The 13,651-nt window shown below is 38.6% G+C and overlaps 1 protein-coding gene across 1 annotated transcript in view; it reads right to left on the bottom strand.

Moving 5' to 3' along the window:
- nbeab (neurobeachin b) overlaps positions 1-13,651 on the bottom strand; it is a 187,697-nt gene that overhangs the window by 138,078 nt on the left and 35,968 nt on the right. Inside the window, 4 exon segments of the mRNA XM_054597703.1 lie at positions 723-844; positions 1,944-2,039; positions 2,266-2,366; positions 3,752-3,983. Of these exon segments, the coding sequence (XP_054453678.1) occupies positions 723-844; positions 1,944-2,039; positions 2,266-2,366; positions 3,752-3,983 (551 nt within the window).

Genomic DNA, 13,651 nt, shown 5'->3' with positions numbered 1-13,651 from the left:
TTCAGCCAACTCTACTTTTTCATCTTTATTATTCCACTTTCTCTTTTATTTCCCTCCACAACTCCTTTATTTGTTCCATTGTATTGAGTGATTCTCTCCCAAAGCTCCTTTCATAAACAGAAACAACGGCAGCTTAATATCACTGCATTTTTTTGTTATTGATTTAAGCACTAATTACCCACAAGCCCCTACAAACGAACGTATGCGGGCCTAATGAGGCAGATATTCAAATCTAAATTAATACCTCCACAGTGCCTCCCACTGCAGCAGTCGCTGTAGTTCATGCTTCCATGGGTTTTAATCTCAATAATCTCACCTAATTCCCCACTCTCTCTATTGTTATTCATGAACATTATCTGGAAAGAATGAGGCCCTTTCACAAACCGCATTACATAAGTGTAGCCAGTGTTTGAAAATGTGTGTCTGTAAAACTAGTTTAACCTTGAAATACAAGTTCCAGTCATGATCTGTTTGGATGGGAAAATCACAGTAGGTCACAGAGTATCAGACATATTATTGCTTTGTCAATAAAGCTGCTGGCAGCTTTATAGGACTCAGTAGAGACAGAGTGAATTCTAATTCTAAAGCAATTAGATTGATGAAAAACAGGAAAGTGTAATATTCTTCTCTCATAATGTTAAAGCACCCCTGTGACAGAGCTAGGTACTTATTGAAGACATTGAAAACATGGAGTGCACAAATGTAAGTAAGTGTTTACTCACCAATAGAGATATGGTTTGTCCTTGTCGACATTGATGTTATTTAAGGGATCCATCCTGAACCAGGTGTTGAATGTAAACCCGTTCTGATAAGGCCACTTAGCAATAGGAGGTAAAGCAATGGCCTGGGACGAAACACAAAGAGATATCAATTTTTCAGTATGAGAGACAATTGTTATAAAATGTGTTGCATTGCCTCTTCTAGATTAAGTTACAGTAAAATTAAGTTGCACCCTGAGTCAGAGCCTAACACTAGGGTGCCAAAAAATGACCAACTGGGAGAGTAATAAGAATATGTTGTGCTTCTTTCGTGCCTGGTATTATTAATGAAAATATATAAAATATTCGCTTAGGTCACTCAAATGTAATTTTCTATAAAACTAAATAACACAAAATAAATTGAAAATATGTGCTGACCTACAGAATGTTACTGGACGATTGATCGCATTATATTGCTTGCTCATGCTGAATATTTTATGATGGCCATGGTCCAGCCTCCTTGAAAATAAATCCAGCTCAGATTCTAGTCCTACTTGCATTTGGGGAAAGTTTTATTATTATCTCATTATTAATCTCTAATATTCTGGAGAGGATAGTTCAAAACAAGTCTTTAACATCAGTGAAAATTTACATTTAAAGAAATTACTGTGATGACTCATTTTCTTACTTAATCAACATGCTTTGGCATGATGCAAAAAGATGCAAAGATAATGAACAGTATGCTGCACTCTGTAACAAGTGTAATCTTCTGCCACAAGCTTCCCTGCCTTTACAATATTATCCCAAGATAAACTATCAGCAGTTCTGAACTGCACCTACCGTATTTGGTCACACAACGATGTCAAGCTTTCTAACACAGGGTTGGTTAGTAACGTTTTCTTATCTATAAACCCTTTAATACATTTTTACTCTTGATAAACTCAGTGTACATGTACATGCAGTATCAGTGGAACGGTTTCCATCTACATGTTAAGACCACTTCACACCTCTTCTCTTATTATATGTAATCAAAATATAATATCCGAATTAAAACATCATTTTTTTGTTGTTGAACACATCATGTGAGTCACCTGAAGCATCCATTACTGCACAGAATGAGATACTGTTTGTTCTGTGCATTCATCGTCAATTGTCTTACCCTGATAACCTGCAGGTCTCCATGAAAAAGCACAAATTTGTGTCACTTTAAAATTGAATACAGAGTGGAAACTTGTGAAAGCTTACTGCTGCACTGCGACCAGGGAAGTTGAAGAAGGCATCTGGACCGTGTCTCTGGGGCATCTGATTCAGCACCGACAACATTTTGACCGCATGCTTCGGCTGCACAGGTTGCAAAGATTAAAAAAAAAAAAGACAGTTAAGGCTTTCCCTTTGACTGATTGGACGGCAGTCAATACACTGTCAATTACCTCATGCAGTTGTCCGATTACAGAACAAGCCCTAAACCAATCAGTGTGATGGCTCTCTGGGGGCTAATTAAGTGAGGGTGTAAAACTAACATACACTTGTGTCTAACTGTATGCATTCGGTCCCTGCTATCACTTACCCAGAGGCCTCCTTCTCCTCGTAGCATGCTGAAGAGCAATTTCAGTTCCTTCACTGTGATGCTGTAGCTGGCCAGCACTCCCAACATCTCCACTAGCAAGTCTTTGAAAGGCAAGATAGCATGAATGCATCATCGAAAACACACACATAAACAAGGGAAGAAAGAGGAGAGAGAGGGCAGTCATATGCAGCTGCATTTTACAGATAGTATAATTCATTCACACTGCACAGGGGGTCCTCATGGTGAAAAGTATTCATACGCACCGACTCCTGAGATAATAAATGAACCGAGAATGAATTCAAATTGAAAGGGAAGCAGTTTTGTCTGTGAAATTCAATTATATTTAACACAGAAGCTCTTCCACTACAATTACATGGAAACTGACTTGTAAATCAAAGTGATGTCTAAGTGGTAAATTGTTTAACTTCGAGGTACAGTAACACCGCAGGGAAAACGCATTTAGATTTCATCATCTGCTGAAACATAATTTATAACGACACAATATAAGGATCTAATTTGCACATTTTAAAATATCAAAGTGACACTTACTTACACAGACAGTGACCTAAATACAGAAGTGAGGGGCTCACTCCAGAAAGGTAAGAGTAAAACGTAGTCCCTACAGACTGCAATGTTCATCGACAAAAGCTCAGGACTTAACCAGGGACCACTACACAGCAATCAACCTCTGGATGATCCCTAATCTCTTCATTAATTGATACTTATTTGTCAAAAGAGATGCATGAGCCATTGTTACTAGTGGGGCAAATCTATCTAAAATATTTATGATCCAATAAGTAAAATTGTAACATTTGTGTAAAGCAAAGACTTAAGTTACCTAATACCAATTATTTAGTACAGCAAGTTTTACTTTGAAGAAAATTTACTTTTTTCAATAGTTGATGTCTCAAATAATTGTTTGAATTGATAGAATAGAATGGCACTGGAATAAGTCCTAAAACACAGAAATGACTCAACATTTTTGGCACTTCCAAAGTCTCAAAGTCAATTCATTTTTGAATGGGTTTGTGGTTAGATTCCTGAAATATGGTCTGTGGTTAACATAATCTCAAGAGGTTTCAAACCTTTGTTCTACAATAGAAAATACATCAGGAAAAATGAAGCTTCTACGTGTCTTTAAAAAAGCTTTTGCTAACAAGTGGCTAATGATCCTACAGACCGTCATCACACATAACACATCAACTTGTTTATAGCTTGTCATTAGCTTTTTACTTCTGGCAATCATGCTTCAAAAATCATAAGTTTTCCTCCTTTGTGAAGATTATCTGGCAGAACAGATGTAAGTATCATAATGTTTGTTTGCTGCAGAGCTTATTTTCTGCAATAATCAAAAGGGAAAATACCCTTATCCATGAAGCACTCTATTGCTGACAAAAATTAAAGGCGATGACAATGAAAATAAAATTTAAAAACAATGAACCTGAAAATGAACGTACATGCTCTACCACTGCTTCCATTATCATACCTGCTATCATGTCATCCACCGAGCTCATTTTGAGCAGCACCTGCTGGATGAGGCCCACCTCGGTGCTTGTTTGCAGGTTTCGAACACTTTTTCGCAGGATGGCGGTGAACATGCTCCAGATTTCAGCCTGGCAGGTGACGTCACAGTGCCCCAACAGTTCCACCATGCAGCCGATGCTTTCTGCATCCTGGATAATGAAGTTTGTCTCCAGGTCGAATTCACCACCCACCAACTACAGAATAAAATGGGACAGACAGGGAATGTAGGAAAAGATTGGATTTGTATGCCTTTTCCCATGCTGTTTGAATCATGTTCCGTTGATGTAATGCTCCAGCATGGAGAAACATGGATTAAACTGAACTTTCACACTGAACATTTCCGTCTGGCCCGGCTTTCAACCCTGTTCTTGATCAGGTTTTTTCTCTGAGGTGAAATTAACCAAGTGGTCGCCTATTTTTAGGGTCACTGCTCTGATGTTAAAGGGCTGGCCCGGACTGGAGAGGTGGAGATCTCTCTACTTCTGAAAGGTTTTGATCAGAATTTTAACACCCATGAAAACAAAATAGCCTGCGTTTAATGAAAAGAGGAGTGGAACGGAGTCCCTATATGCCCCTTTTGAGTCACAATTGATAATCATTATTAAGAAAGTAGAAAACAACAATCAATAATGCAGCTCTTCAAGTTCAAAAAGCATGAAATTAGCCCTGTAAAGAAGTGCATGGTATATATGGAGAGCACTGACAACAACTTGCTGGTGGGCATCAAAGCAGGCAGGTGGAAAATGGCTCTAGATACCACTGCACATTACTGTGACTGACAGGTAATAGCTAGGTGAAATCAAAAGCAGCCTAAAGTAGAGGAAATAAACTAGTCCATGGAGGTATAAATGGAGCCTAACCTCAGTCATCATCGGATTTTTGGGCAATTACAATCCAATGATGTGTGTCACTGGACTGCACGGAGATTGGAGAGACAGTCTTTCATCAGAGTGTAGTTGTTGTGCAGATAAAAATAAAGAATTGATGCACTTAAAGTTATGGCTTACTGATTAATCAGATTCCAACCCACATGCAATGTAATTCAACATTATTTCCAAAATCGCAAAAGTTGCAATGAAACGGAATATTCGAATCGCAGCTGATGCAGAAGATGCGTTGCGCATTCATAGGGCCCGTAGAGCAAGGGCATTAGCGTTTCCTTTACCTTGCCTCCCAGACGCTCTGTCTCAGGCCCATCACATGAATGGAGGATGGGAAATAACCCTGCTTTTAGTGCATTTTACAACTTTTAGGACCATATGATGTAAATAAGGGCTATTTTTTCCTACCGAAAAATTGATTTACCTAAAAAAAGATTATCCGCTGATTTACATAATGTCCTAATGTAAGTCAATGGAGAGAAAAAAAGTACGTTTTGGCCCCAAAGCCTAGTACACTCTCTGGGGGCATGAGGCCAGGTTTGGTTGATCAAGAGAGAGAGAGAGAAATAGTGGATGTGGTTAGGGCAGACAGGTGCTGCCGATCGGAGCAAAGAGGAAGTTAGCAGTCAAGTTTTTAAGTGGTAGAAAATGTACAGTGTAGGTTTCAGTTTGTCTATGGCTAAATGCTGCAGCTCACTGAGGACCAAAGTCAAGTTCCTGTGATGCCCTGAAGTGAGCATCAACATCGGCCCTGGAGGCAAAACAAAATCTCGCCCACTTTTCCAGACCAGGCCAGGAGGCTGGAGCTGTAACGGTTAAAAACATGTTTACAACCAGGCTTTTAGTTATCTTTATATTTTCAGAGTGGTAGTTTATGTGATTTGGTTCAATACTGTTACTGACTGGAGATACATTCATATTTATTTATTAATGTTCAGACCGGGCCTCTGGTGGATTAGGGGAGAGGGGGCTGCTGAGGTCGTATTCATTCAAGTTAAATCAACATATTCACTTTACCTTTGTGAGATTTGTGACTATAACTAACTGAAGATCAGTAAAATTCAAATATGATTGTTCACACCAGGCCTTTTGTTCTGCTGTGCTTAAAAAGTTAAGTCATGATGATTATATTACATGTTTAAAAGGCTTGAAATTACAGGCTACTATATTATATTACAATAGCTTTATAAAAAGACGTTATTCATATCAATTCATGCCCAAATTTATCTTATTTCATCATAATAGGTAGGCCTGGCTGACATGAAAGAGCAGTTTGTATGTTGACTGTATCCAATGTTGTGTTAGTCATATTATACAATCATTTATAACAGAAGGTAAGGATTTTTTTAAATAATCGCATACTGAATCAGTCGCAGTATCTGTCACAATTTGATTATATTCCTACATTGTTCAGCCCTACTTATTTAAAGAATTAAATCTTATCAGGTACAAATGAGCCACATTTGAGTCCCTACATTCGATTGTTATGGCAGGAACGTGTATCCAAGCAGTAAATGATGGAGTGAATCTTAAGAAGTTTTCAGCAACTTACATTGGGAGGTTAGTCTGGAAAAAATGGCAAAGCTATTGCTGCCAACATCATTTTCAAACCATCTCCAAAGCTGAAATTCAGCCTGACAACCAGACAACGTTATCAATGAGCACAGGGAGCTGTACGGCACTAACAATAAAAGGAATTCCACAGATTGAAAACTCAAGCTTGCTCAGTGGCCAAAACCTGCATGAGATTTCTATATAGAAGAGCAAGTAACACATCTGCCTTCAAAATATATTCACTGTGTTAACTGGTATGTGGAACTGGTATGTTAACTGGAAAATGAACAGACTGGTGGAAAGTTTGTTATTGATATGCAGACAATCCTGTTTGCCAAACTGCCCACTCCTCCTACCACCTGCCTAATGCCGCCATGCATGTCCTGTTGCAGAAAGCCAAACACAATAAAGCAACATTTTGTTGCTTCATCCTTCTGTCGGTAACACATGTTGAGTCCGGGGGCCCAGTCTAATTGAGTAGTGAGCATTACATTTTGCGCTATGATATCAGTTCGTTACCAAAAACCCCTCATCATGCCCTAAATAAAAATATCTGGTCAGCTCCAGAAAAAAAATGTAAACACACATAGTGAACATATCACAACAAACAACGACGAAGTCACCACAGCTTTTCTTTAAGCTTTTCTTTTCTCCCACTTACACAATACTTCTGACTGTGTGGCTTTTTTAGCTTAAAAGAATACCAAGAACTGATACTTTTTGGGATCCAAATGCTGTCAAAGGTTGTTTGCCTAACAATTAGTTATTATCTTCAGAAAAAAGACAATCCTGTTGAAGCCTTCATGGAGCATTTCACTCAATATTGCAGGCAAGTAGGAGGAAAGAGCCACAAGGTCTAGACGAAACCTTGTCATTCAGTGCTATCCTCATTAATCACACTATTCACAGGCACGCCACAATCCTGAGAAGTGGTGTAATTGCAGATTCAGACCCTCAGAATTTTTTCACATATTATGCTACAAGAGGTTAATAAAGATATGAAATCACTGATTACACACTTAATATGTGAAGAGCAGAGCTCCTCTGAGCCATACAAGAATTCTACAGAGGAAATCGATGGAGTTTGAATACCACTGATGTAAAACCCATAATCAGTGTTAAGAAGTAAATTACCAAATTCTCTACACAAAGAGGCAAACCGCTGCTTATATATTACAACAATGAAAGCATAATTGTTCAAATTCATCATACTCCCCCAACACAACCCGTAACCAGTTTTACCATTTTAACAACATGCATCTGCGTCAGTAATGCATTGAATTACACACTTGTGCAAACAACAGGTTTTGACAAATGTTTGTGGGTGTCGTGGTTAAGACACATACCATACACATGGGACCTTTGTTGCATGTCCTACCTCTCTATCTCCCCAAGTCATTTCCTGTCTACTGTGTCCTATCTAATAAAAGCAGATCGCAAAGAAATATTTGAATTGAACTGGAAAGCATAAATACACAAAACTAAAAATATATATAGGTCCAAATAGCTGTCAACAGAACTTTTAGAAAAAAACGCATTAAGGCACTAATCTTTGGAAGCGTATAAAAAATTGTTCTGATCGACTTCCACTATTTGTTACAGCTTCATTAGGACAAAATGGCCACTCTAACTGAGCTGTGGAGTTGCTCTGCAGAGATGGAGAACCTGTTAGAAAGACAACAATCTCTGTACCAGTCCATTAATTAGGCCTTCTTGGTAGAATAGCTAGAAAGATCCCACTCCCACATTAAAAGGGCATGAGGCAGCCTGCCTGGAGTTTACTTAATGACCGTAAACCTGACAACACAAGACAAAAATATTCAGTTGTCTGGATAGAATGATGACAATGAATGGAACGTTGGTTTGAACATAAATACAAACCAAACCAAGCGGGAGCAAACAGCTATGGCTCATCAGCTGGCTAATACTGCTCCAACAAAGAAGATGGTGATGGTTGCAGCATAACCAAAACGACTAAGAAAACAATAAATAAAGCTAAATGTGAAAAAGAAAAACTACAGATGACTTCAGAATGTGGTGAAGATTCACCTTTCAGAATGACAATGACCTCTCAGCACACAGCAAAGTTAATATGCAGTGGCTCATGACAAGTGTCTAGTGACCCAGGCTGAGGACTGGAGGTGAACCTGTTTGAAAATCCAAGGAGATACCTGAGTGTCTAAAAGTCTAGGTGCATCAGACTGTGTTCCACATTTACTTAATTTGGTAAATTTTTAAACATGTTTTGACTCTGTAACTTACATCTAAAACAACTAAATGTTGAAAAATGTATCTGCGACAATTTTAATTTTCCCTTTGCATTAGTAGTTTCTTAAAAATGCTTTATGCAATTAAAAGGTGTTACACTTTACATTATGCAATTGCCTAATGAATAACGGAGTGAAGCAGTCTGTGGGTGAATTATCTACTCTGCAAAAGTGGCCCCTGCTCAATTCTCATGTTCAAAAGGGAACAATAGAGATACAAGAGGAAGAGACAAAACACGCAAGATGAATTTTTGCTCCCTCTAAAACTCTACCTTCTAAATTATACATTTAATTTGCTTTCTGGCTCCCTGATGGCTCCCCAGGACTTATCTAAAATACTATACCAGCAGGAAACACTGGCAGTGAGAGAATGTGGCTGTACATTCATCTATTTTGCCCCTATCTCTGACTTGTACTCCTGATGGTTTCGGATGATATAACACTGCTAGCCTTGGTCTGTTTACCACATTAAACCTAACTGCAGCTCTGTGTGCTGCTGAGACTGAGCTCCTCTGCTAAATCCTTTCTCACTGAGACTCTGATGATAGCCCTATCAGTGATCTGCACAATAAAGCCGGAGGTGCTTTCGGAAACAAATAATTGTCATAAATTCAGATGCAAATGAGTCAGGATATTTAAAGAAACAAAAGGTTGATTTTACAATTTAGCACATTGTTTGCTTGGCAACTGTACTGAATTTTACTGTTAAGTGTTGCTTAATAATAATTTGTTTATCTCCCTGTATTGAAATGTAAGTATGTATTCAAATTGTAAATTTATCTATTAATTAAAGTGGCAATATACAAGTGTTTGGCTTTAACTTATTATGAATTTAATGTCGATAGCACAATGTAATGGCTATTGAATAATGTAACCATCAGGGTTTGGATTGGTTCCCTATAAGCCCTGCTTTCACTCTGCAATTCTGTCTGCCACCAGGTCACATTCACCCAAAGAAAATGAAGCCTTGATTTATGACAAAAAGGCAGAGGACAGTGCCTGAGTTGCACCGATACTTATGAAGGTAATAAGATAATAATAAGGAGGCACCCTAGTCTGAACCAAGTCAGCAAACTCTTTATTGCCTCCCACATTGTCAACGGCAGCGCATTATAGCTACCCTTACTCCATTCTTTCCTTTCACAATAAAAGGCCTAGGCATATACACTGCAACGCTGCTAACCAGAGAGCAGTTCACTAAGAGGCAACTCTTAGTAAAAAAATGTTCCACCTTCTACCAAAAATGGTAGAAGGTGGAACAACCAGAGTAATGTTAACGTTAAAGGAACGGTGTGTAGCATATAGCTAGATCTATTGGTAAAAATGGATTAATAAGCATTAAATTAAAACACGGTAACAGAGAACATCAACAACTGGTGAGATATACATTACATTTATACAAAACCAAAACAAAACGAGCTTCACAAACGAGGATAAAAAGGGCTTGTCGAGGTGATATTAATGAGGATGAACAAAATGCCAACTTACCACAGTGTAGCATGCATATATATATATATATATATATATATATATATATATATATATATATATATATATGGAGCAGGTCCTCCTCAACATCTAAAAAAAATACTAAAACAACGACTAAAACCTAAACTAAATGGCATCAGTTTTTGTATAAGAAAAAGGAATCATATTAAGAATTCTGGAACAGTTCATTATTGCAGGCCTCATCATCATGTTGTCACCATGTTGCCAATGGATCTGCCAGTCAATCTGTGTTGTGCCTCTGTTGTTCACAGTTGCCATTGGACCTGATGATTGAAACTTAGCTTGATGCATGAGTAAATACTGAGGAGCATGTTAGATTTATCACAATCAAAAATAGTTTGCAGTATTTTCAGATTTTTTTGAAAATGAAAATGAGGTCATTAGCCTACAGCTGTCTAGGTCTACCTGTATTTTTCATTCTGGATGGGATAACTGTTAATAAATATATGGATGATGATAACACCCTCAGGAATCATTCATCCACATGGGAGCGGTGACCTGAAATGTCAAGCAAACTAATCATTCTGCATACAGCACGCTCTTTTCTCTGTCTGTGTCCCACTAAAGGGTGGAAATTGAAATATGATGGGCTGACTGAAGTCTTGTGGATGCTACCAGTGTTTTAAGGTCTGCGTTGCATTCCTAGTAAAAGACAACTTGTCAGTCAGCATGTCAAAGCCTTTATCTTTGCACACTCTCCCAACCAATTTGTATTCACATTGCTTCCACTCAAACATAAACGAAAATGGAATTCAATCTTGTGGCATTTCTTTGAATGCACCATAATTCAACATCAAAGAGGCCTGAACATTCTATATTGTGTGAATGCACCGAACTGCAGAGTCACACAAACACACACAAACACACACTTCCAGAAAAGCTTAACCACGTGGAAGCACAGTGTAATTGAGGGAGGCAAATACAGCAGTCAGCAATCCATGCTGTATGATGCAAATACCCATGTGCTGGTTCAAATCAGTGCTGTGCAGACAGAGGTAGAGCTAACCCATTTCCCTGTTCCCCAAGGAGGGGCCAACGAAGGAAGGGAACCGGCCTCTTGCAGCTATGGCTAATCATTCAATTTCAATTAAGAATATCTGCTCAGGATTATTAAGACGCTCAGAGGCTCAGAGGAGCTGTGGGTCGATGATTTACAAACCAGAGAGGAAGGTTTTAGAAATAACACTACAATATGAGGCAGGAGAGTAATACCGCTTTAATTAGGCTCTAGCTGATATCTATGCAGCTGGAGCTGGCAGACCTGTCAAGGTGGTTACACCAGAGTAGTGACAGCTAGCTCCATTCACTGTAATAGCACAGAGACTTGGAGAGAAGGATTTACCATTCACAAACTGGGGGTGAAACTAGATTAGCAATAATGCCTCTCAGTCATTCTTGCACATTAGCCTGAGGTTCAGTGAACTGCTCACAAGCTTATGCTGCATTCGCATGGAATCAGGAAGACGACGGACGGCAAATCATTTTAGTGGACGAGAGCAGGATAGTAAAATTAGGTGAGGCCTGCAGAGAATACCAGCAACAGTAATGGTAGACGCCATTGCTGTCCAAAGTTTAATTATTTTAATTATTTGGGTCCTCAACAATGGAATTCACAAGGGGATGTACGTAGCTCCCTCACACAAGGAGATAGGTGTTTGCAATACAATGTTTAGAGAAAGCAGGATTTGATAACTACATCCTTTACTATAATATTGAATAAAATCGTAGATACAAACAATTTTATTAAATAGATTTTATTCCAACTTAATAGCAATGTATTGTGATGCGTCTTGTTTTGCCATTCCGCCTATGTCGCACTATTTGTTTTTTGCATGCTGTCCAGCAGGTGTTGTCCGTCTGCCGTCTTCCGTCTGCCTGACTCCATGTGAATGCAGCATTATAGTCACTTTCATCTGGCTGGCCAGGTAAGATTAAGATCCTGTGATGATACAGAAAATTTAGCAGAGCTTGTTGTGTCTGAGGAAATAAAAGAGCCTTAGCCATTATTGTGATTCTTTAATGTGCTGGGAATAGTAAATTCCACCAAGCAGGCAATTAGTTTACTGTGCGGCAAAACCAAAAATTGTTTATGTGAAAGCAATTAAGGTGTGTACTTAAGTTTATTGTTCATCCCCGGGGCTCCTCTCTTTCAGCCTGATAGGATTATGAGCCTCAATCAAGTACGTTTTGTTTTTTCTTAGAAAGAATTCATTTGTGCGTCATTGCTATGAAGAGAGAATTAAGAGTTACATCTGAGCCCTCAAGAATCCCTCCACTTTCGACTGCTTCTGATTAGCCTCACCGTCGCCATGGTGACAGGCAGCGAAGATTGGACTTGAGACAGTTTCTAAGGGAAGCCTACAGTGGCCACTAAATTGGGTGAAAATAAATAGAACTGATGTCCTATTTACAAAAGCTGCTGGTGGAGTGAGTACGCTGCAGTGAAGGAGTCTCTTGGGGGCAGATGTGGAGCTCGGGATGGTTCTCCTCAGAGATAATGCTGAATGAATAAAATTAGAAGTGTTCCAGGTTCAAAAACCAATTCATCTAGTCTGCCAGATGTGGACAGCAGCAGATCCTGACAGGAGTAATGTCCAGTCCACTATGCTATATTTGAATGAAAATTAAGAAATGTGTAACATGCCATTTCCCCTTTCCCAAAATCAAGTTTTTGCCACTAAAATCACAGCAATCACACTAAACTAGGTGCTCTACTGCCCAGTCAAAATCATCTCAACCAGAGAATGCACTGGCTTGATAAAATCCCAGATATAAGGTTTGCTTACTGGGATTATTTTGCACTCAATCCAAGTGTTCATGAAGTGCAAGGAGCACTAAAACTGTTTCTGTGTGGTACATTTGTGTGCTACCATGAAGCTCAAACTTATGATGGTCAGTGTTGCTAAAAAAACAGAACTGCATTCACAAGCAGACCAAACCGGGGAAACAAACAAACACGGATGTCATCAAAATGACCATATACAGTAACTCACTGATTTATTCCAGAGAGAAAAAACAGTCAATACAGTACAGAGAAACTCTCCTAGTGGACAGAACAGTTAATTTAGCACAATAACAAGGATCAGCTCAGAGTCAGAACAGCCTGCAGCTTACATTTAAAACAGAATGCAGTCAAAGGGATAAAGTATGATGCAAAGCGGGGTAAGTAACGAGGGGGAAACAAATAATTGACCATTCTGCAGCCAAGTGCTTAACAGCACCAGAGGGAGAAAACACAATATCCATATAGAAGACTTGGATTTTCCAACAGCCCCTTTCACATCACAGCCGCTCGAAACAAATTTCAGCCAGGATGAGGAAAAGGCAGATGAAGGTGTTAGAAAAACACAAAAGAGAAGTAATCTAATGCTTATTCTTTCACAACTTTACAAAAACACTAGCATAAATATCTTCACATTTCTACAGATATTTTGTACTCACGCTTTATGGAATATGTCATTGAAAAAATAATTAACACTTTTGAATGCCTGTATTTTGAAGTATAGGTCATACTATGAATATGAAAAAAAAACTCCCACAAAAGATAAGAGAATTGAAAAGAGTGGACACATTTTTAGACACTTAAAGATTTTCAGAGTATTTTATTTAAGTCATTTGGATGCTGTAACTGAAATGGCAAATAAATTATCT

The sequence above is a fragment of the Anoplopoma fimbria genome, chromosome 1 (assembly GCF_027596085.1).
Source record: "Anoplopoma fimbria isolate UVic2021 breed Golden Eagle Sablefish chromosome 1, Afim_UVic_2022, whole genome shotgun sequence".
Classification (NCBI taxonomy): domain Eukaryota; kingdom Metazoa; phylum Chordata; class Actinopteri; order Perciformes; family Anoplopomatidae; genus Anoplopoma; species Anoplopoma fimbria.
This window is presented reverse-complemented; position numbering and strand designations above follow the sequence as displayed.